The 21,641-nt window shown below is 42.2% G+C and overlaps 1 protein-coding gene across 25 annotated transcripts in view; it reads left to right on the top strand.

The window, feature by feature from the left end:
* PPFIBP2 (PPFIB scaffold protein 2) overlaps window positions 1-21,641 on the top strand; it is a 1,093,831-nt gene that overhangs the window by 988,050 nt on the left and 84,140 nt on the right. For 18 of the 25 annotated variants that reach the window (XM_086955895.1, XM_086955898.1, XM_086955897.1 and 15 more), the window contains 3 exons: window positions 3,513-3,573; window positions 5,471-5,512; window positions 19,016-19,172. In XM_086955895.1, coding sequence (XP_086812021.1) covers window positions 3,513-3,573; window positions 5,471-5,512; window positions 19,016-19,172 — 260 coding nt within the window. The remainder of the gene's footprint in view (window positions 1-3,512; window positions 3,574-5,470; window positions 5,513-19,015; window positions 19,173-21,641) is intronic. The other 7 variants (XM_086955903.1, XM_086955889.1, XM_086955891.1 and 4 more) reach the window with 1 other exon arrangement.

Raw genomic sequence — 21,641 nt, forward strand, 5'->3', positions numbered from 1 at the left:
ATTACAAATTCAACAGTGGCAAGTTGTTGACTTTATCTCAATTATTAATTTGATATCTTGAAGTATATTTTTTACATGGCTCATAACAATATTTTTATTTCAATAAGCTATTGCAATGCGAGCCTGTGTGGCCATTCAATACAATGGGGAAAAACGAACATATTTTATGTCCCTGCTTATAGTTACAAGGCACCCTCCCACGGGGTTGCCTCGGGGAGACATTAGTGGTGACATATGTAGAAATATGGTAGAGTAATACTTTGGAAGTACCTTTAAGTCCAAAGTCGAATTTGCATATCATTTATATTTAAAAGCTGCCAGCAAGGCAGGTCTAGTTTTTTAAATGAAAGCAGGCACCACACTAGCACACACACCAGTGCTGAAAATCTACTGGTCCTCTAAACCTCCCTGCCCTATCATATAATAGGGACTTATATGTAGTTTGAATGAACACCCCTTGTCTTATTATCTAGTAGGCCCTTACAGGGGTCTGTCATTCCCAATTGTAATCATACCAAATTAACATGTATTTTTAACACATAGCACAGGCCCTGGGTCTGGTTAGTAGAGCCCAAAGTACAGGCTTAGTAAGAAAACCAGCATCTAGTGGTCAAAATGGGGGCTAAAAGTGGAGGGACACTGCAGACCGGTCCTGGTTTCTCACACAGGGGTCAGTGAAAGAACTTGTATGGAAATATTTTCAGAAGCTAGAAGGTGCCAACATGAATGCTTGATGCAGTGTTTCTTGGTTAAGAACTTCTTAAAGGAACTAGAAGCAGAATCATTAAGGCAAAACAATGTATGATAGAATTCATTTGTGAGACATTGAACAGCAGAATTCTCCCAAACAAAATGTGCCCACTGGGTCACTCAGTCATTTGAGAGCCCAGGCAAACTAAAATGCAGGCTATGAATCAAAGGAACAGCCCCAAAATCATGTTTATATGCTTACTCGACACCCATTCATAAAACTCTGGCAAAGCGGAATACTTCAAAATTGATTATCATAGGACACAGATTAGGTGATTACATCAGTGAATCCCCAACTCGCAGATCCCTATTCCCTGATTTACGGCTTTGCTAATATTTTGTAAAAGGGGAAATTGTGGAAATATAGTTATGTAATTTGTTTTAGATCACACAGTCCAGGCATTCCAACATGTAGGGTTGCAAAGTTTTTAAGGATCTATAAGTTTAGGAAGAAAAGAAACTAATTGAAAAGAATCATCGTTTGAAAGTGGAGAAGGAAGGTAGCATCTCAAACTGCTTTTATCAGTAAAAATCGAAAAAGTAGTTATTGTGCATCATGTCAGTTTGAGTTCGGCTTATCTTGTTGTGACTAATACTTTTTAGTTTCTGACTGGTGTACAATGCATTTAAAATTATTTTTTTTAAGCATTTAACTATTGTAAATTTTGAGAAGTTTTAATTTGTGAATGGTAACATACTTTTAGCATTGATGATGCTATAGTTGTGAAAGGTAATATGACATTTTGTGTATGTTTTGCCTTTTATTATATTGTAAAATGTTACTTAATCATATAGTAAGTTACATATATACAACTGTAACATTTATAGCAAGTCTTTCTGAAAACTAGTTAGCCTTTGTTTCCTACATTTAACTTTTGATTTGGTGAATGCTCTCGTTTTTTTTTTTATTATGGTGGGCAAAAGAAAACACTCTTTTATTCTTACCCCTCCAAACATTCTGTAGGTACTAACAATATTTATCATCTTTTTCTCTTTGTACTACTGGAGGTGAAGGATGGGCTCACTGAGGCAACTGAAAGTACAAGGGCATTATTCATAAAAAGCCTGCCCGCTTTAATAAATTAATTAATTATTCTTAGAGCATTTAAAACACATTTTAGATCTCTCTCCACTTGGAATAAAGCTTTGACAAATAACATTGTATTAAAACTGATATTGAAACAGTAAAAAGCAGATGAATTTAAATGAATAAAATATTTTAGGATTCTAAATATAGGTGATCTAAATACAGTTGGTACATCAGATTATGAATCAGCTACTTCTGATTGGGCTATCATCAGCAGATCACTATTATTGTATGAGGGAAATAAATGTTTGCACCATTGATATGGCTTGCCGCCTACGCATCAGTGGGTTCCACAATGTGAGGGCAACTACAGAAAAGGGCATTCATTCCTCTTCTCTGTGGTGCAAAGCAAGAAGCTTGCGAACAACATCTGTATGCCAAATACAAAGTCCTCTGAGCCCGGTTTTGTTCAACCTCTATATGACCCCCCTGATTGAACTCATCACATCCTTTAACATCAGTACGATATCTTACGCTGACGACACCCAGCTCATCCTAGTACTGGATAACGACTCCTCTAGAGCGGAGAAAAATCTAAGAAACTGCTTGACGGCAACCTTTGAATGGATGCGAAGGCACCATTTAAAATGTAATTCAGGTAAAACTGAAATCCTCCCTTTTGGCCAAAACAACCTTTTCTCCCCCTCCAACTGGTGGCCCCAAGACGCCGAGATCCCACCAAACACCATCACATCGGCCCGCAACCTTGGGATAAGGTTTGATGAAGCCTTATCCTTCAAGCAACAAGCAGGTACAGTGGCAGGGTCCTGCTTCAATATCATCAAAGGTCTTAGAAGGTTCTTCGACTTCCTTCCCCTAACAGCCAGAAAGACTGTGGCAGTAGCCCTCATCACATCCCGCTTAGACTACTGCAACAGCATCTATGCAGGCTCAAACAGAGCGGTTCTGCACAAGTTGCAGATGGTTCAAAACGCCGCCGCCCGTCTGGTGCTAAGACTACCCCGGAAATCATCGGCCTCAAAGGCACTCAAAGCCCTGCACTGGCTACCTATCCACAAAAGAGTACTATTTAAAATCCTACTCATCACGTTTAGAGCCTACCACCAGTCAGGACCGACCTACCTGTCCCAAAGGTTTGGAAGATACACTCCCTCAAGGGCACTCAGATCATCCAACCTAAACTTACTCGCAGTTCCCAAGTTTAGACTAACCACGAAAGGTGGAAAATCCATCGGAGTACTTGGAGCCAAAGCCTGGAACAAACTCCCACATCAAATGCGCTTAATCCACTGCGAAAAACTATTTTGCAAAACGCTTAAAACATGGATCTTCAAAGCCGAAGACTCACTCTGCCTAGCGCTAATCTAACCCTCACCGTATTCATCGACCAGAATCTATGAATATGACCAATCCTGAGCAGCACCCCCCCTTCTTTTCAGGACAGTGATGTCTAGCGCCAAGATGCTCCTTGGAGTGTAAGTGCGCTCTATAAAAGCCTATTCAAATTCAAATTCAAATTCTTCCTGTGATAACCCTTCATAGTTTTACCTTTTACAACTTTGCACCTGATCTCTAGTCATTTTTACGGGTAATACCTACGTCTATGAAGACTGTTTTTTTTTTTAATTTACAAATGTAGGATTAGTTCAGTGCCCTGAGATGAAAAATGTAATAGTAATATTTATCATTTCTACCTTTGACTTTTCCTTTTCAGGGCTCTTCAAAGAAACCTGTCAAGTAGTCTTGAAGATCTCCAAAGTGAATCTTTAGAAAAGGTTTGGTTTTGAAACTTTTCTTTCAGTCTTTTATTGGTAGAATGCATTCATTGCCTTTGCATTTCCCACTGTTATTATTAGTGAACTCTTAATCACCTGCAAAAAAAGAGGTATTTTTGCATTGTTGACATGGGTGTTATTTCCTCTAATTGAAATTATTGAAAAATAAACTATTCTGTGTTAATGTTCATTAGATGGCCTGGCATAAGCATGAATTCATAAGTGCCTGGTCCCTTCACTTTCTCAAATTATAGGAATACCACTGCCTGTTTGTTTAATACAGGCATAAGGTGGCTTCTGTCCACAAGGTAATATGAAGGGTCATATGGATTATGAACTACACAGCTATCCTGGGAAGTCAAATTTACAAGTCGGATTAGGTCTTGTTGAATGAAGACACTAGAGCTCCTTGTACAAAGGTAAAAGAGCTAAGATGGCCCTCAATATCTAAGAAATATCCCGAAGCATGATCACATGGCGTGCCAGATGTATATATTAGTTTATTAATTTGTAACTTCTCCTGAATCATAGTCTACATAGCATCAAATGGAGAATGCACCCAAAGATGTCCTTTCTGCTTCGGAACTTAGGCCTCAAAGTCTTCCCCGAAGATCCATGAAAGTTTCAATGCTTCCCCCATTTGTAATTTTACTATGATCAGACATTCATCTGTCAGTGTAATTGGCTAAGTACATTGTGCTATTTCCCAGCATTTGCGAACGGTAAAAGCACAATTATTTATAGATTTCTTCCCCAAAAAAGGAGTGTGAAAAAGTCATGATCTTCTCATAAGAAAACAGGTCAGTCAGCAGGTTCCTCATATGTTAAGAGTAGGAATGATTTACTCGTAATAATGTTACAAATTAGACATTTAAAGATGCATGTGTAGAGAAATTAGAGCCTAGCACTGAAGCACCACATCATTTAAAGGAGGGAGGCTGCTAAATGCTTGTGAAGAAATCAGGGTAATGGAGCTCGGGTTGCATTCGGTAGTTTAGCTCCATGCATTCCGAAGTATCCAAGCATGGATTCAAGCCCTTTCCAGCAACCTGTGATTCCCTTGTATAGGTGACACCAAAATATGTTTCAAATATGAATTTTGTGTATTGAGGACATTGAAATTCAAATCACGTTTTGTAAAAAATAAAAATAGGTCATGCCTGCATGATGGAGTTCTGAGTGGGAGTGATCATTTGATCCTAAACTAGAGGAGGTCTTGGCTAGCAGTTCAAATTATGTGTTCATATCAGAGTTCTCAAAAGCATAGTTATGGACCCTTATTTTACTCCTACTCTACCAAAGTCACTTGCTCCTTCCAAGCCTGATTTGAAAAGGATTTTTCCAGGTACACCTCTGATTTACACCAGGTGAAAGTTGTAACTTACTCTTGCATGTATGGTTTACTCTTGTTTGCACAGCATAAACAAGCTTAATCTTAGAGTAGGCTACACTGGTGGGTATTCCCCAGTGGTGGTAAAGGAGGGATGTCACAAAAGTGGACACTGAAACTGAGATGACTGTTCTGACACACCCTTCAGGACATGCACTCATATTGTAAACTACCGAGTGTTAATTTTCAGCTGATTGAACTTGCTTAGGAAAGTCCTTTGTAAGTAAGGAGAAGAGTGCTGATAACCTGTTTGCAGATCATGTGCGTTTAAAATGGGGTTACCTAAAGCAAATTGAAACATTGTAAGCCAAGTTAATTAAACATCTCTGAATAATAACGTTCTCTCTTGAATGGTACCCTTATCAGTGTGATTAAAAATTTCTAACAGCTTTTAATTTTTGCACTTAAACCATTTACTGTCCTGTGCTGTACATGTGCTTTTACTAATATTTGTTTGTTACTTTTTCTCCATCGTGTTTTGAAATTATCCGCACTCCAACTACATAGCATGTAGATGAGAAACCAGTAGACCCTGTGGTTGAAACCGAGGTATATTAACACTTTAACTAATATTAACATTTCTATTCACGGACTTTGCTTTTTGTTGTTTGTACTTGTTGAATTTGTATTTGTTGATGTATGTTGTGTCTTTGCCTGTGACCGTGATATTTCTAATGTTTTGATATATTTATTTTGGAGAAAAACACTGACTCTTGGGATTTTGTTTCATCCACGTGTTTGTCAGCCCCCTTTTTCTAGATTTGGGTCACCTAGCTAAATTAAAAATAATCAGGAATATGCAGAATACAGAGAATTAGTGACATAACCTATTTCAGTGCAGGTCTATTACACAGTTACACATATGGTACAAGAAAAGCCAGAAAACTGTAGTCTCTCTCTCACGTTTTGGTCTTTTGTTCCGTTTACTGCTCCATGCTTTATAAAGGAAATACATATCAAATTGTGATGGAGATGTTCATTTGTCCTTGAAAGAAACATTGTTGCTTGATAAGTGCTCACATGTCCCTCAACCAACAAGCAGTCACAATCCTTGTCTTCGTGAACCACAACCAGTCACTAAATTAGACTGTGCTTTACCCACTAGTAGCTTTGCTTTGAGCAAAAGCAGTCAGCCTCAAGTTTAAGGCAATGTGTAAACTATTTATGCAGGATTTAAACAGTTACAAAGTGACAACACAAGAAAAATAGTGTACATTTTATTAAATTATTGAAGACCAAAATGACAGTTTTAAAGATTTAGATAAAAGTAGTGCTAAAAGGCACAAAGTGCCAACTGGGGCCATATGGTCAATGCTGAGCTGGGAAAAAATCACAAATTCAGACCGACCACAATAGCGGTCAGGCGGGGCACAATACCTAGTTTTGGCCACTGAGGATTGTACCTTATGCCCTTGGTGCACGGTCTGCAGTGTTGCTTAGCTTTTTGGGGCTTTGCGTCACTCTGCATCTGTTCTGATGAGCTGTGTGGCAAGCCCTTGTGGGGCTTTGAGTTGCTGAGCGTTGGTTCCAATGACGTTTGTGTCACTTAGCAGATCCAATGCGGCTGGCAGCTGTGCTTCGAGGCTTTGCTGGCTTCCAGTTGTTCGGCGTCTGCTCCAATTAAACTTGCAGCTTTGCAGCGAGGCTGTGCGTCGCTTTGCTTTGGATTGGGTGAAGCCTTCAGTTAGGCCTGGTGGAGCACTCTCTGATGCTACCCAGGGGCCCAAAACCTGGGGAGGCACCACTTGGGGATCAGTAGCTCACTCCAGCAGGACTCAGCGCAATCCAGTTGCAGTCATAACCAGGCTCAGTGCAGCAGGTCAGTTGAGCACTTGCAGGGAGGCCTCTGGGGCTTGTTATGTCCCTGTAGCTCAGAACAGGAGGTCAGTCAGATAACAATTGGAGTCACTCAGGTAGCCTGGGATGAAAAGAGCAGTTCTAGTCTTCTTTCTTAGACAGCAGTGCAGTCCTTCTGTAGCATTCACAGGTCCAGGAGTGTCTTGAAGAGTGGGTTTGAGGGTCCTATTGTTATACCTGATGGCCCATTTGAAGTGGGAGAAAGTTCTCAAATTTTCCCACATGTCTGGATTTCCTTCCTTCCCCTGCCTTGGCTCCAAAGGGTCTCAGGAAACAATAGACTAGAGTGAAGTTCTTTGTGAACATTCTGGGGCAATGACTTTAAAGTGCAAGTCAGGTAGGTGACCAATCCTCCCCTTCCATCTCTGAAGATGCCCCAACCTACTAACCTCCAGTCCCCCTACAGTGATACTATGTAGGAGAAATATACAAAGGCCGATTTCCAACTACATCTAGCCATGTGCACCTAGATATAGGCTCCCGGCACCTGAAAGCTAGGACAATATAATGCCCACTTTCTAAAAGTGGCATTTTCAGAATTGTGACTTGAAATCTAATGTTACCAATAAAGATGGCTTCGAATTTCAATTATTAAGAGTCCAAACTCGACATTCTTACCTACTCCCGATCAAAAGTTAGCAGCTTTTAAATGTAATAAGGAAAGTTAATTTTATCCTATGGAGGATGTACGCCTTGCAGTAGTGAAAATTAAATTAAGAGTTTTTCACTACCAGGACATACAAAACGTAAAATTTCATGTGCTATTTTTTAATGCACTGCACTCTGCCCTAAGAGCCGTTCAGGGTGTCTATGTGTATGTGTGTGTGTGTATGTATGTATGTGTATATATATATATATATATATATATATATATATATATATATATATATATATATATATATATATATATATATATATATTCCATCAACTTCCCCCCAAGAGGGGAAAAACGGGTCGCACAACCAGTTGTAGCTTTCAGCAATCTCCTTTTATTTTTTTAGTTTCACAAGGCAATAGCGCAATAGATCTACGCGTTTCGGTGTGTCGCCACCTTGCTCACGATCAACGGTTTTGCTCCACCCTTGTGAATTTTAAAGGTCTTTTTTTCTTTTTTTTTCCTCCATTTCCTGTCACATGCTTCCAAGGATTCTGGTCCTTGTAGTTCAATGTTGTTTGACTACAGTAAACAGTTCGTGCACTTAATGATGTTATTATCAACCTGAAAAATTCTTTTCTTTTTACGGCACGGTCATTTCAATTATTTCATATCCATAATTGTTCTGCCTTCCAATTGGCTTTGTTCATATATTTTTCTTTGTATGAACTTTATCTCCTTTTTATATACCTACATTGTCCATGTCAATTATTGTTTATAAATGCACATATAATTCCTCCGACTGATTTAATCCATTCGGATGCAGCGTCCTCCGGTTCAGAATAAATCTCGATTCCACTTGCCTCAGTTTTCTCTCACGGTCACCCCCGCGTTCTCCTTTTGGAATTGTTTGTATGCCATAAAATTTCAGTTTTTGCCAATCTCCTTGATGGAATTGTTCCATATGTTTGGCTATAGCGTTGAAGCGGTCCTTGTGAATTGTTGCCCGCATGTGTTGCAGAATTCGATTTTTCAATTCCACTGTTGTACTGCCCACATACAACATTGGGCACGGACACTCCACTATATAGACTGTAAATGGAGTTTTGCAGGTGATACACTGTCTGATTTGCCACTTCTTTTTATTTGCCAATGTTATTTCTTTTGTTGGTTTCACTATTTGGCACATTTTACATCCGTGGCACTTTACGAATCCCTTAGTTTTTAGCCAATCATCTTGTCTCTTCTTTTGGAAATGACTATGAATTAAATGGTCCTTCAAGTTTCTTGCACGTCTATATGTTATAATTGGATGATTTCCTACAATGTCCTTCACTGTATTATCCAATTGTAACAATTTCCAATTTTTTCTTAGAATTTTACCAATTTTTTCACTTTCTTGAGAGAAATCCATGATCAACCGGATTTTTCCTTTTTCTGTATCCTCTTCAGGATTTTTTCTTTTTAGATATTCCTCCCGTGTCTTTTTCATAGTTCTAGTGAGGCTTTTTCTTACACTTTTGCTGGATATTTTCTTTTTATAAATCTCTCATGGTACTTTTGCTGTTTATTTCCCATTGATCTTGTTCACTTGTTCACTGCATATCCGACGGACTCTCAAAAATTCTCCGTACGGTATGCTGTTCAATAAAGTTTTTGGGTGGAAACTGGTCGCTTCAAGAGTGGCATTGGTAGATGTTGATTTTCTGTGGAGGGTTGTGTGGATTTGCTGGTCTTTAATGTAAATTTCAGTAACCAGGAAGGTGATTGTTTCTTTACTAATTTCAAGTTTGTAACACTGGTGTTCATTATTTTAAAATACTCCTGGAATTCTGCTTCTGTACCATCCCATATTATTAGTAAATCGTCAATGAACCTCTTCCAGCTCACAATTTTATTCACTGATGATTCATGTGTCGAGTCCCATGCTATTTCTTGCTCCCACCATCCCATTGTGAGACAGGCGTAGGAGGGACTGAAGGAAAATCCCATCACTGTCCCGCTTCGTTGTTTGAAAATGTCTCCTCCAAATGTAAAAATGTTCTCTTCCAGGCAAGTTGTGATCATTTCCAGTAGCATCATATTATGGCTACTGAATTCCAGACTTCTCTCCTTTAAGAAAAAATTGCATGCGTTTTTTCCCATGTCATTATCAATGTTTGTATATAACCCGACTACATCCATTGCAATCCGGTAATAAGATTCTTGCCATGGTGTATCAAGTAGGATTCGCAACAGATCGCTCGTATCCTGAATATATGAACTCAGATTTGCAACAGACGGTCTTAAAAAATGGTCTATATATTCCGCCATCGGTTCCAATAATGATCCTTTGGCGGATACGATAGGTCTTCCCGGGTTTTTTTTTTGATCTTTATGTATCTTCGGCAAGAAGTACATGGTTGCCGTTATTGGGTGTGTCACAGTAAGGAATTTTCTTTCAGTTTCATCAATAAGTCCTTTTGCTGTCCCTACATTTAGTTTGTCATCGATTTTGTTTTTTATTTCCACTACTGGATTTTGTTTCAGTTTTTCATAGTATTTACTGTCTCTTAATTGTTGATGAGCTTCTAACATGTATGCACTTCGATCCATGATTATCACGTTTCCGCCCTTGTTGGCAACTTTTATTTCTATCCTGTCATCTTCTGCTAGATTTTTTAATGCCATGCGTTCTTCCTTTGTTAAGTTGTCCTGGTCATAATTCCATTTGAGCTTGTAAAGGTCTTGGATTACAGATTCCTGAAATAGATCCACTTTATTTCCCGGACTCAACTGAGGGTAAAATTTTGATTTCGGTTTTTTTCCACTCAGGCCAGCCCCACATTGATTTACAATTTGTGATAATGAAAATTCATCCGTCGGGTCTTGGTCAATGTTCATTAGAGTCAGAAAACCTTCTGCATCTTTTAGTTGTAAGTTTGCTTCCATTGTATCCATTTGATTAGTTGATCTTTCCATTAACGTTCTCTCCTTAAAAGCTTTTGCCAATTTGATTTTTCTGATATACAAGTAAAGATCAATCCTGACCTGAGCTAAATTCATGTGACTTCTCGGGCAAAAGTTTATACCTCTTTTAAGTAGGGATGTTTCTGTGGTTGTTAATTGTCTGTTTGATAAGTTTACTACTTGTAACTAATCAGATGTTATTTCCGCCTCTGTCGCATGTTCCTCGTTTCCACCCCTGTTCTCTCTATTCCACCACTTGGCAGATCAGACAGTGTATCACCTGCAAAACTCCATTTACAGTCTATATAGTGGAGTGTCCGTGCCCAATGTTGTATGTGGGCAGTACAACAGTGGAATTGAAAAATCGAATTCTTCAACACATGCGGGCAACAATTCACAAGGACCGCTCCAACGCCATAGTCAAATATATGGAACAATTCCATCAAGGAGATTGGCAAAAACTGAAATTTTATGGCATACAAACAATTCCAAAAGGAGAACGCGGGGGTGACCGTGAGAGAAAACTGAGGCAAGTGGAATCAAGATTTATTCTGAACCTGAGGACGCTGCATCCGAATGGATTAAATCAGTCGGAGGAATTATATGTGCATTTATAAACAATAATTGACATGGACAATGTAGGTATATAAAAAGGAGATAAAGTTCATACAAAGAAAAATATATGAACAAAGCCTATTGGAAGGCAGAACAATTATGGATATGAAATAATTGAAATGACCGTGTCGTAAAAAGAAAAGAATTTTTCAGGTTGATAATAACATCATTAAGTGCACAAACTGTTTACTGTAGTCAAACAACATTGAACTACAAGGACCAGAATCCTTGGAAGCATGTGACAGGAAATGGAGGAAAAAAAAGACCTTTAAAATTCACACGGGTGGGGCAAACCCGCTGATCGTGAGCAAGGTGGCGACACACCGAAACGCGTAGATCTATTGCGCTATTGACCTGTGAAACTAAAAAAAAAAAAGGAGATTGCTGAAAGCTACAACTGGTTGTGCGGCCCGTTTTTCCCCTCTTGGGGGGGAAGTTGATGGAATATTAAGCGGCGTGGATTCAGCCGCAGGATAACGCACATGCATGAGCGCTGCAGATTCCCGAATCGTGAACCAATGTGGAAGTATGTATATATATATATATATATATATATGTATATAATTTTAAGAAACGTAGAAATTCACTGGAAAAAACAAAGTTACAGGGACGTAATAGTTAGGCTCACGTTTCACTCATGCAAAACCAGAGAAATTCAGCTGATATAGTTAGCTGAGATAACTATAACCTACACCACCGCAATGCACTGCTTATGACCTCACATATTAAATCACTCATGACATGGTCAGTGACATCACTGATGACCACATGTTTTTTCAATGAATTTCATTGGTTTTTTAAAATGTATTTCCCAACTGCCACTGATGACATCCGAGCCCTGCTCGACAACGGGGAAACAGCGGCCCTCATCCTCCTGGACCTTTCCGCGGCTTTCGACACTGTCTGCCACCGCACCCTAGAGCAGCGCCTCTGCAACGTCGGAATCCAAGAGAAGGCACTAGAATGGATCATCTCCTTCCTCGCCGGAAGGACCCAGAGAGTCCGCCTCCCCCCGTTCAGATCAGAAGCCACCAAAGTCATCTGCGGCGTTCCTCAAGGCTCCTCGCTCAGCCCCACCCTCTTCAATGTCTACATGAGCCCCCTTGCGGCCATCGCACACCAACACAACCTCAACATCATCTCTTACGCCGATGACACCCAGCTGATCCTCTCCCTCACCAACGACCCAGCCACCGCCAGAGCCAGCCTACACGAGGGGATGAAAGACGTAGCCGAGTGGATGAAGAACAGCCGCCTGAAACTGAACTCAGACAAGACGGAAGTACTCATCCTGGGATCTTCGCCCTCCGCCTGGGACGACTCCTGGTGGCCCCCCGCCCTGGGCAGCGCACCCAAACCAACAGACCACGCACGCAACCTAGGCTTCATCCTGGTCTCCTCCCTCTCCATGACCAGACAAGTCAACACCGTCTCCTCGTCATGCTTCAACATCCTGCGCATGCTACGTAAGATCTTCCGGTGGATCCCCACCGAGACCAGGAAGACGGTCACCCAGGCCCTCGTCACCAGCCGACTGGACTACGGCAACTCCCTCTACGCCGGAACCACTGCCAGGCTCCAGAAGAGACTCCAGCGTATCCAGAACGCCTCAGCAAGACTCATCCTGGACATCCCCCGACCAAGCCACATCTCCGGACACCTGAGAGACCTGCACTGGCTCCCAGTCAACAAGAGAATCTCGTTCCGACTCCTCACCCATGCACACAAAGCCCTACACAACCAAGGCCCAAGATACCTCAACAGCCGCCTCAACTTCTACACTCCTACATGCCAGCTTTGATCAACCAACCACGCCCTCGCCGCCGTCCCCCGCATCCGAAGAGCCACCACAGGAGGGAGATCCTTCTCCTACTTCGCCGCCTAGACGTGTCACTCCCTCCCGACCCACCTCCGCCTGACCCAAGACCACCTCGCCTTCAGGAACCAGCTCAAGACCTGGCTGTTCGAGCAGTAGCGGACCCCCCCTCCCCAAGCGCCTTGAGACCCTCCGAGTGAGTAGCGCGCTATATAAATGCTATGATTGATTGAACTGTAATGTATTCATCGTGCAATGAATGAATCCTGCACTGTGTCTTTATCCAAGAAGAGGTAACCTTTTGTGCAACACCTGTACCCAACTGGAGTACTTTCTATTGGCTAATTAGTAAGTGCTACCCAGTTCGGTAAAGATATAGTGCATCTCCTACACTACCACTGTGCAAAGATCGCTGAGGAATTGTCTTCAGTGGCCTTGTGTGTCTGTAACTTTGCCAATGTGATTGTTGCTTGAACATATTCAACAAATAACTTTTACATGGTAGATCTGCAGAGAAAACACACTTTGGATGATTTGTACTTTACAGAAGTAAGTGCTTCTTTGTTTGGTGGAGATGCGATTGTATAGCTGGGCATCAAGACCCTCTCTCCAAAATTGTCAGGAAACACATTCAGAGGGCCTTTTAGTAAGCTGTCCATTATCTTTGTAAAAGAGCGAGAAGATGTTACATACAGCTAATGTATATGGTTGGGATCAAACACTCTGGGCTTCTAGGCAAGTTTACATACGTCTAGTTTTTAAAAGAAAACGATCTCTGGTCTGAGCAGCAGATGACAAGAAAGAATCCCTTTGTCACAGATTCTACGTGAGATATTGCGCTTGAGAAAAGCAGGGATTAAAAAAATCCCTCACAAATCACAGATAACTTTTTATTGGGGAAATGCAGAAAAAACACATTTGGATGATTTGTACTTTACAGAAGTAAGTGCTTCTGTATTTTTTTACTATAGGGAAGAGGGTCATGTGGCACCCCTCCCTTGGTACATTTCGGCCTTCAATCCCCTGGGGCCTAGCCACACCACCTGGGTACCCCCAGCGCACCCAGTGGGCAGTGGAACTGCTTGAGGAGCCTCAAGGTCCCCAAGGTCCCAACCGGCTCCCCACCTCATGCGGGAGTCGGGATTGCCGTGATAGACCGGGAGCTGCTGAAAGGCAGCTTCTTGTCTGTCTGAGCACATATTTTCATCTGTTTCCCTGCACACATATTAGCGTGCAGGGGTACAAATAAAAAAGCTCTGCTTTCTGCAAGCCAGATTTGTTTTACTGCTCTGGTTTGCAGAAAGCAGAGTTAAGTATGCCTTTGCTCAGTGGGAGGTGTCAGCCTCCACCAACCAGGTTACCTCTCAAGAGTGGGCACCTCAGGAGGTGGCTTCTCGAGGCCCCCCTCTTATCAAAACTTTGCCCTGGGGAGGTGGCGGTCACCAGGCCTGGGAGTCTGTGATGCCCCCCTACATTAATTTATTTCAGCCCCGGGGAGGTAGTGGTACCCAGGGCTGCAGATGGACTGCTCCGGCCCCTCACATTTATTTCACAACATTGCCCCAGGATGTGGCTTCCCCGCATTAATTTAACAACTTTGACCCTGGGAGGAGGCAGTTCCCACGACTGTGTTGGTGCTTTCAGGGCCCCTGCATTTATTTCACAACTTTGCCCCATGGAGGTGACAGTCCCTGGGGCTGTGGTGTCCCCAGCATTAATACTTTGCCCCGGGGAGATGGCGGTTGGGTCAAGCCGAGTCCCAAGATGGCTGCCAACACTTCCTGGTTAAAGTTTTGAAAGCCAATGAGATTTAAGAACAGGGCATCCCTATATATCTATATTATTTTTACCTTTAATACCTCTAAAACTACTGAACGAATTTCCACCAAATCAAAAAAAGCGTGCTCTGTGTAACCAAGTCTACATTTCTGCCAAATTTGGTGTAATTCCATTCAGCAGTGAGGGCTGTAGGCTTAGTCAAAGGTCCTATGGGAATAAACATGGGGAAAATCCATTTTCGAACACCTCCCCCCTTTATCTCTGCCTCCGCTTAATACATCACCCCAACACTTTCAACACAGCAGCTGACCTGACTGAAGTTGAAGTTGTGAAAATGTCATGAAGATTTGTCAAGCGGAGCCAAAGATATTGGCAAATCAAAAAAAGCCCTTCCTATGGAAGAAGGTAGTTATAGTTCGGACTTAGTTTCCATAGGAGGGGCTTTTTTTGATTTGCCATACCCATACATACAGACTTTCTTCCTTCCCTCCTCCCCCCTTCCTTCCTCCCCAGTAGGTAGTTATAGTTAGAACCTAGTTTCCATAGGACTTGCCAATAACTTTGGCGCAATTTGACGAATCTACATGACATTTTCTAAACTAATTGTTCACTCAGGTAAGCTCCTGTTTTGAAAGTTTGGGGGAGTGATTTATCAATGGGGTGGGTCGAGAAAGTAGGGGGGGCCAAAAAGTGTTTTTTCCATGTCAATTTCCATAGGAAACGTTAGACACAGCTACAGCCTGAACTGCTAAATGGAATTACACCAAATCTGGCAGAGAAATAGCTCTTGGTCCAGAAAGCACGCTTTTTTTAAATGGTGAAAATCCGTTCAGAAGCTTTTGAGATATTTAAAGATTTACAGTTACTAATATTTGAAAATTGTTAGATCTGATTGGCTGAGCCCTCCTGAGCACGAGCTTGCCTCTAATTTGCTGCCAACCCTTCAAACCAGGAAGTGTTTGTAGCCATCTTGTGACTCAGTACAGAGGGAGAAGGAAAAAGGTGAGAGATGCAGTCAAAACAAGAAAATGGGGGAGAGTAAAACACCCTGACCCCCCAGGCCTGCTTAGGGTGTCCGCCCCAAAAAAGCATTTTTTTGTCATTTTTGGGCAGGGTCGCACCGGTGCGCCAATCTATCTGAAATGGGCCAGATCCCGGGGACAATTTCATTTATGTAGCAGGGGCCCTCGGGGGCACCCGTAGCCCCGGGGACCGCCAACTCTCCGAGCTTCATTTAAATAAGGGCGGGGGCCTCGCGGGGACCGCCACTTCCCAAGGGCTGTAATAAATAGTTAGTGTGGGTGGGCTCGAGCCCTCCCACACTTCCCCGGGCACCAACACCTCCCTGGGGCTTTAGAAACATTAGGAGGGGGGCCCCCTCCTGGAGCCCTTGATGGTCCTGGGGACCACCATCCCCCCAGGGCTGGCTCCTGCAATATCCCGGTGTGTCCACCGCCGGGACATTGCCGTTTGCATTGACAGGGCGGGAGCCGCGCGGCTCCCACCCTGTCATTGCAAACTCTGATTTGCTTCGTTGAAGCAAGAGCAGGAAACCTCCTCTCGCTTCAACAATGCAAAGCAGGATTGCTTTTGAGCAAGGGGGGAGATGCATGTCATCTGCTCCCCTTGCTCAAAAGCGATGCAGTGTCCCGCAGGAGGTGGGGAGCCGGCAGGACCGTGGGGGCATTGGGGCTCCCCCACAGACCCCTGCGGTAAGGTCCCCGGGCCCGGCCCCGCCCAACTGGCCAAAAACTTAGACTCTCCCTAGCCCTGCTCTGGAGCAAGATCATAAATAGCAGAGCAAGATCATAGATAGTTCTCTTAAAACAGGAGACATACCAGATTGCCTGAAAGTCAGCCAAGTCACGCCATTACTGAAAAAACCGGGCCTCTACACCAACGATCTGAATAACTTCAGACCCGTCTCCAATCTCCCCCTCCTATCCAAAATCCTAGAAAGATGCATCCTCTTACAACTGACTCAACACATGGACAACATCAACCTACTAGACCCCCACCAATCGGGCCTCAGAAAAGGCTGCAGCACTGAGACCGCGATTCTGAACATCATAGACGATATTCACAAGTCACTAGATACAGACCAATGTTGCCTCCTCATTCTCCTAGACTTATCGGCAGTTTAAGACACAGTTGACCATAATCGACTCATTAAGGTCCTCCAAGAAAGGATAGGTGTAGATGAGGTGGTTCTACTCTGGTTATCCTCCTTACTCCACAACCGCACCCAAAGAATAAAAATCAAAAGCTTCTCATTCGACTTGCACCCAGTCAGCAGGGATGTCCCTGCATCTTTCCCCGCATCTTTTCCACATCTACATGGAACCCCTCACCAACATACTAAAAAACAACAACATCCCCTTCCACCTCTATGCAGACGACACCCAGATCTATCTCAAAACCTCCTCCATCGAGGACATTCACAGACTCAACAACACTTTAAGAGAAGTTCAACACTGGCTATCAATAAATCATCTAAGACTCAACCAAGACAACACTGAAATCCTCCTTATCTCCAGCAAGGAAGAGAGCCCCCAAATCCTAGAATAGCAGAAAGCTCCTGATGCTTTCAACAGCAATCTCAACCTAGCTGACTCTGTTAAATCGTTGGGAATCACCCTAGACCCAAGCTTGACATGGCAAAGCACATCAAGAGCTCCGCAAAGAGCGCCTTTCTCAACTTGAAACTACTCTACAAAATAAAATCCTTCATCCCACCCAAGGACCTCAAGCAATCAACTCAATCGCTGGTGGTGTCTAGACTCAACTACAGGAATGCAGTGCTCACAGGCACAGCAAAATGCCACTTAGCTCCCCTCAGAACAAACCTCAATGCAGGAGCCAGAACGATCACCGGAATTGAGAAATATTATCATATCTCACCTACTCTCCGAGAACTAAAATGCCTCCTTGTTGAAATGCGTGCCAGCTTCAGAACTGCTTGTCTCACGCACAAAGCCCTGCACTTCAGCGAAACCAGACTACCTGGCCTCCAAACTCAAAAATGCCGGCCAGACAAGGAGCACCAACACTCTACTCCTCACCCCTCTGAGATCACGCAAACAAAAAACCACAGCCCAGTCCATCGCTGGAAATGCACCCAAAATCTGGAACTCCATTCCTGTCTATATCAGGACCACTCCCTTCTTTGTAAAATACAAAAGTCAGCTCAAAGACCTCTTCCTCAATCGTTCTCTCCTGTACCGATAGCTACCGTCCTCAAGCCAAAGCACACCGCAGTGCACTTTTTGTGGGACATAAAGGCTTCTACCTCCTACGCCTCCATGACCCCTGCCTTTATCCCGCCTCCCCGCAGGAGGCCGAGTCGAAGTCAACCGGCACACAACGGGAATACTACCAGACGTCCATTCATTAAGGATCTACCTCGCGCTGAGATTCAAAATGCCCAGAGCCAGCATATTATCTTTTTGCCAGACTGTATGACTCTAACGTGACAAATGTTGTAAAGCGCTCCAATACCTTTGTGTCTGGCCAGCGCTATATAAAACACCTAGAAGAAAATAAGTTTTATTTTATAGTTGTTAAGCTTTGCTGTGGAGATTAAAACTCAGGTACAGAAATCAGTCTTGATACAATGACGAAGAAGCAGTCCAGCCATAACTAGTAGGTCAGGTCCGGATAATGTCTACTTACCCAATCCATCTAGTCATTTTTTTCACCCATCATGTTGTGACTTTAAGGTCTGTACCAATAATGGGAAAAGTGAAACAACATGTCCCTGCCCGCCTAGTACTGTTATCTGAAAACAGGACAGATTGACTGTGTCATCTTCATGACATGGACCGAGTTGGAAGATCTGCATCCTATTTTCATGGTAACATAGGCATTGCCACACAAGTTTCAGCCTTACTGTGTCTCCTTGTTGAGATAGAGTTCGGTGTCACCATTATAGCATACCCTTTATCCTGAAAAAAACATAAAAGTAATGGGTAGAATAGTTTGAGCCAAATATGCTCAAATACTGGATTTTCAACTGGGTAAAAATCTGCTTCATCCCATCAATGTATTTTCAGAGCATAACTCTGGATAACCCAAGCACAGGTCTATGAAGTGAAGTCCCTATATCATGCTCCAAAAGCTCCTGTGTCCTATGCACATGTATGTTCTTTAGAAAAAAACATTTCTCTATTTTCTGACATTGTTTTCTGTTCACCTGTTTTTTCAATACTCCAAGGCACTCATGTATTTTATCAATATTTTTTCCATAATTTTCTTCTGGCGTGTTATTAGGACTACCTTTTCAAGACAAATTGTGCATACGTAGTGATCTTGCAGTAATTGATTTTACTATAAATATGAAACTTAATGTGGCCTTCATTGGGCTGGTAGCTGAACAATTAATAATTGTAGAAATGGTATGCTTACTTGATAAGAGATAGAAACAATGTTTTCCTAATTTCAGAATAAACCCTACCTAGAAGATAATCGGTACATGACGTTGCCTGGGAAGTTTTCGCGAGGCACCGCTAATGGAGCACATGAAACACATAAAACTGCAGCTTCCCAAAGTGTTCTTCAAGTGAGAAGCGGGGTCGAAGAGAACTATTCACTCAACTTGAGTATGTAATAAAGTACATCAAAGCATATTTAGTGCACATTATACATTTATATAAATACGTCTTAAGAATTTCAAATTTAATGTTCAACTTTGAATGTTTGGCTGTACTTTACATCTGTAGCACTACACTCAGGGCCTGATTCACAATGGTAAACTTAGATTTGAAGTCTAATTCTACACCTAAAGACTTTTACACCTAAAGACTACCTTTACACCTGAAGTCTAAGTTTAGACTTCTGGTCTAAACTTAGACTTTAGGTGTAAAGTTATTCTTTAGGTCTAAAGTAGTCTTCAGGTCTAAAGTTTTACTTTAAGTCTGCATTTAGACTTTAAGTCTAAACTAAGACTTTAGGTCTAAACTTAGACTTCAGGTCTAAGTTTACCTTTGTGTATCCGCCCCTCCGTATTAAGTGTCTGTGGGTGATATTTTTTTAGTGCAAACTAGAAGAAAGCCAGTGGAACATTGTACAGCGTTAAAGGCAGATCAGAGAAGTGATGGTGTTGTTTAAAGACGCGTCTTCAGCTCTCTCCTATATTGAATGAAGAGTAGAGGTTAGCCATAAGCAATATTTCCACTGATGAAGATAATAGGAAAGTGGCCTAGTCCCAAAGTGGCGGCTAGGACTACAACACGCTTTTAATAATTCATCTGTTCAGTTCAAATAGTATTCATTACAGCATCAAGTATGTGTTCATTACAAACTAACAAAACAATAAACTATATTACAACCAATCGGTAGTACAACAAACTTTTTTATGTGGCGATTGAAGAACCCAATGCCTTTCGGAACGTTATTAGTCCCTTCATCAGGGGTATTCTATAAGAGAAAAAGGAAAACAATTCAAATGTTGCACATTGTGCACAGTGTTATGTTTGTTAATAGAACATTTCTATGGTCATACACATAGTGACATGCACCCTCCGCCATAGTGCTCTGTGAGAAAATGTGAATGTCATTAAATGCCCATGTGGACTGTTATACGTGGGAAAAACTGAAATGAAAATGAAAATAAGGTTGACAGAACACAAAAGCAAAATAAAATAATTTTCTTTAGGTCCTAGCAGTAGGAAGAAGCTTTTGGATGAGTAAAAATGAGTTTTAGAGGGGAGGAGTCAGAGGGGAGAGTTAGAAAGGTTTGTTTTAGGGGTTCAGTGTAGTAAAAGGGTGTCAGATGATGCAAGGAGGGGTGGAGCAGGAGAGAGTCTAGAAAGGGTTATTTTGGCGATCATAGTAGTGGTATGGGGTTTGGGATAAATGAGAGAGTGGATGTAGAGGATATATTGATAGATGTATAGGATGAGAGATAGGGTAGTGCATTGGAAGGAGTAGTAGAAAAAAGTTTGAGATGAGTCAGAAGGTTGGGTTAGAAGATATATTGAGCGAAGTATAGGCTGAGAAATAGGCTAGTGCATTGGAAATGGTAAATTAGAAGAACGTGATGAATATATAGAACCATAAGTACATTGAAAGTATATAGATACATAAAGGAAGTAAGTATATTTAGATTAAATATATTGATAGAGGCACAGGATGAGAAATAAGGTTTCTGAACACAAAAATGGTGGCTGGGGGTGCACTGTTTTAACACACAGGTCTTAGCACAGAGCAAAGGAGAAATTTGGAGGGAAAATAGATTTGTCACCAAGGAATGAGATGGACAAACTACAGTGGTTGGACTGCAAATTCCACAATTCAGCACGTTAAATGCAAGCAATCATTGGCAGGGAAAACCACAAGTTTAAAACACAAAACAGGTGAATACATATGCAATCACAGGCAGGTAAAAACTGCAATTTTAAACTGTAACAACCACATGCAAAGACAATAATCACAGAAAGGGTTCATCGTTTTTTAAACAACTTTTATTTTGGGAAGACACAGCACTAGTCTGTCTCCTTACCACTTACTGGAATCTGCTCACTGCAATCTGGGGCACAGTTAGGCTGCAATTCACAAGATGGAGGAGAATGATTTGGGGTGCTCCCAGCAAGGCCTTAAGGGGCCTGGGAAGGTGTGAGAAGAGGGCTCAGACTTGCCTGGTAGCTGAATAGCCAATGGTCTGCTGGCCTGGGGGTGGGGGCTGGGCAGCTGCTTCTCCTGTTCAGAATCTCCTAGGAGACAGACAGGCCCAATACACACTTTGGACTTCTGCAGGTAAAGGCTTCACTAACTCGAAATCTAACAATACTGTTTGAATAGCACTTTACTCCCCCTGCTGGCCAAGAAAACGAAGTGCACAGGCCCCAGTGAATACAGTTCAAACTGCTCACAGAAGCACCCTCTGATGTAGAATAGCCCTGTTGCTGGTGGTGGGGGGGGTGGGGTGGGAGGGGGGGGCCTACCTACACTGAATGCTTATTTTAAAGGTTGTATGTTAAATACAGACTATAAAAATATCGAACTGCAAGAATACGGATTACCAGAAAACTACTTGCACAATACTGCCAAGTTGAGCATACACAGGGAAG

The sequence above is a fragment of the Lissotriton vulgaris genome, chromosome 2_1 (genome assembly GCF_964263255.1).
Source record: "Lissotriton vulgaris chromosome 2_1, aLisVul1.2, whole genome shotgun sequence".
Taxonomy (NCBI): Eukaryota; Metazoa; Chordata; class Amphibia; order Caudata; family Salamandridae; genus Lissotriton; species Lissotriton vulgaris.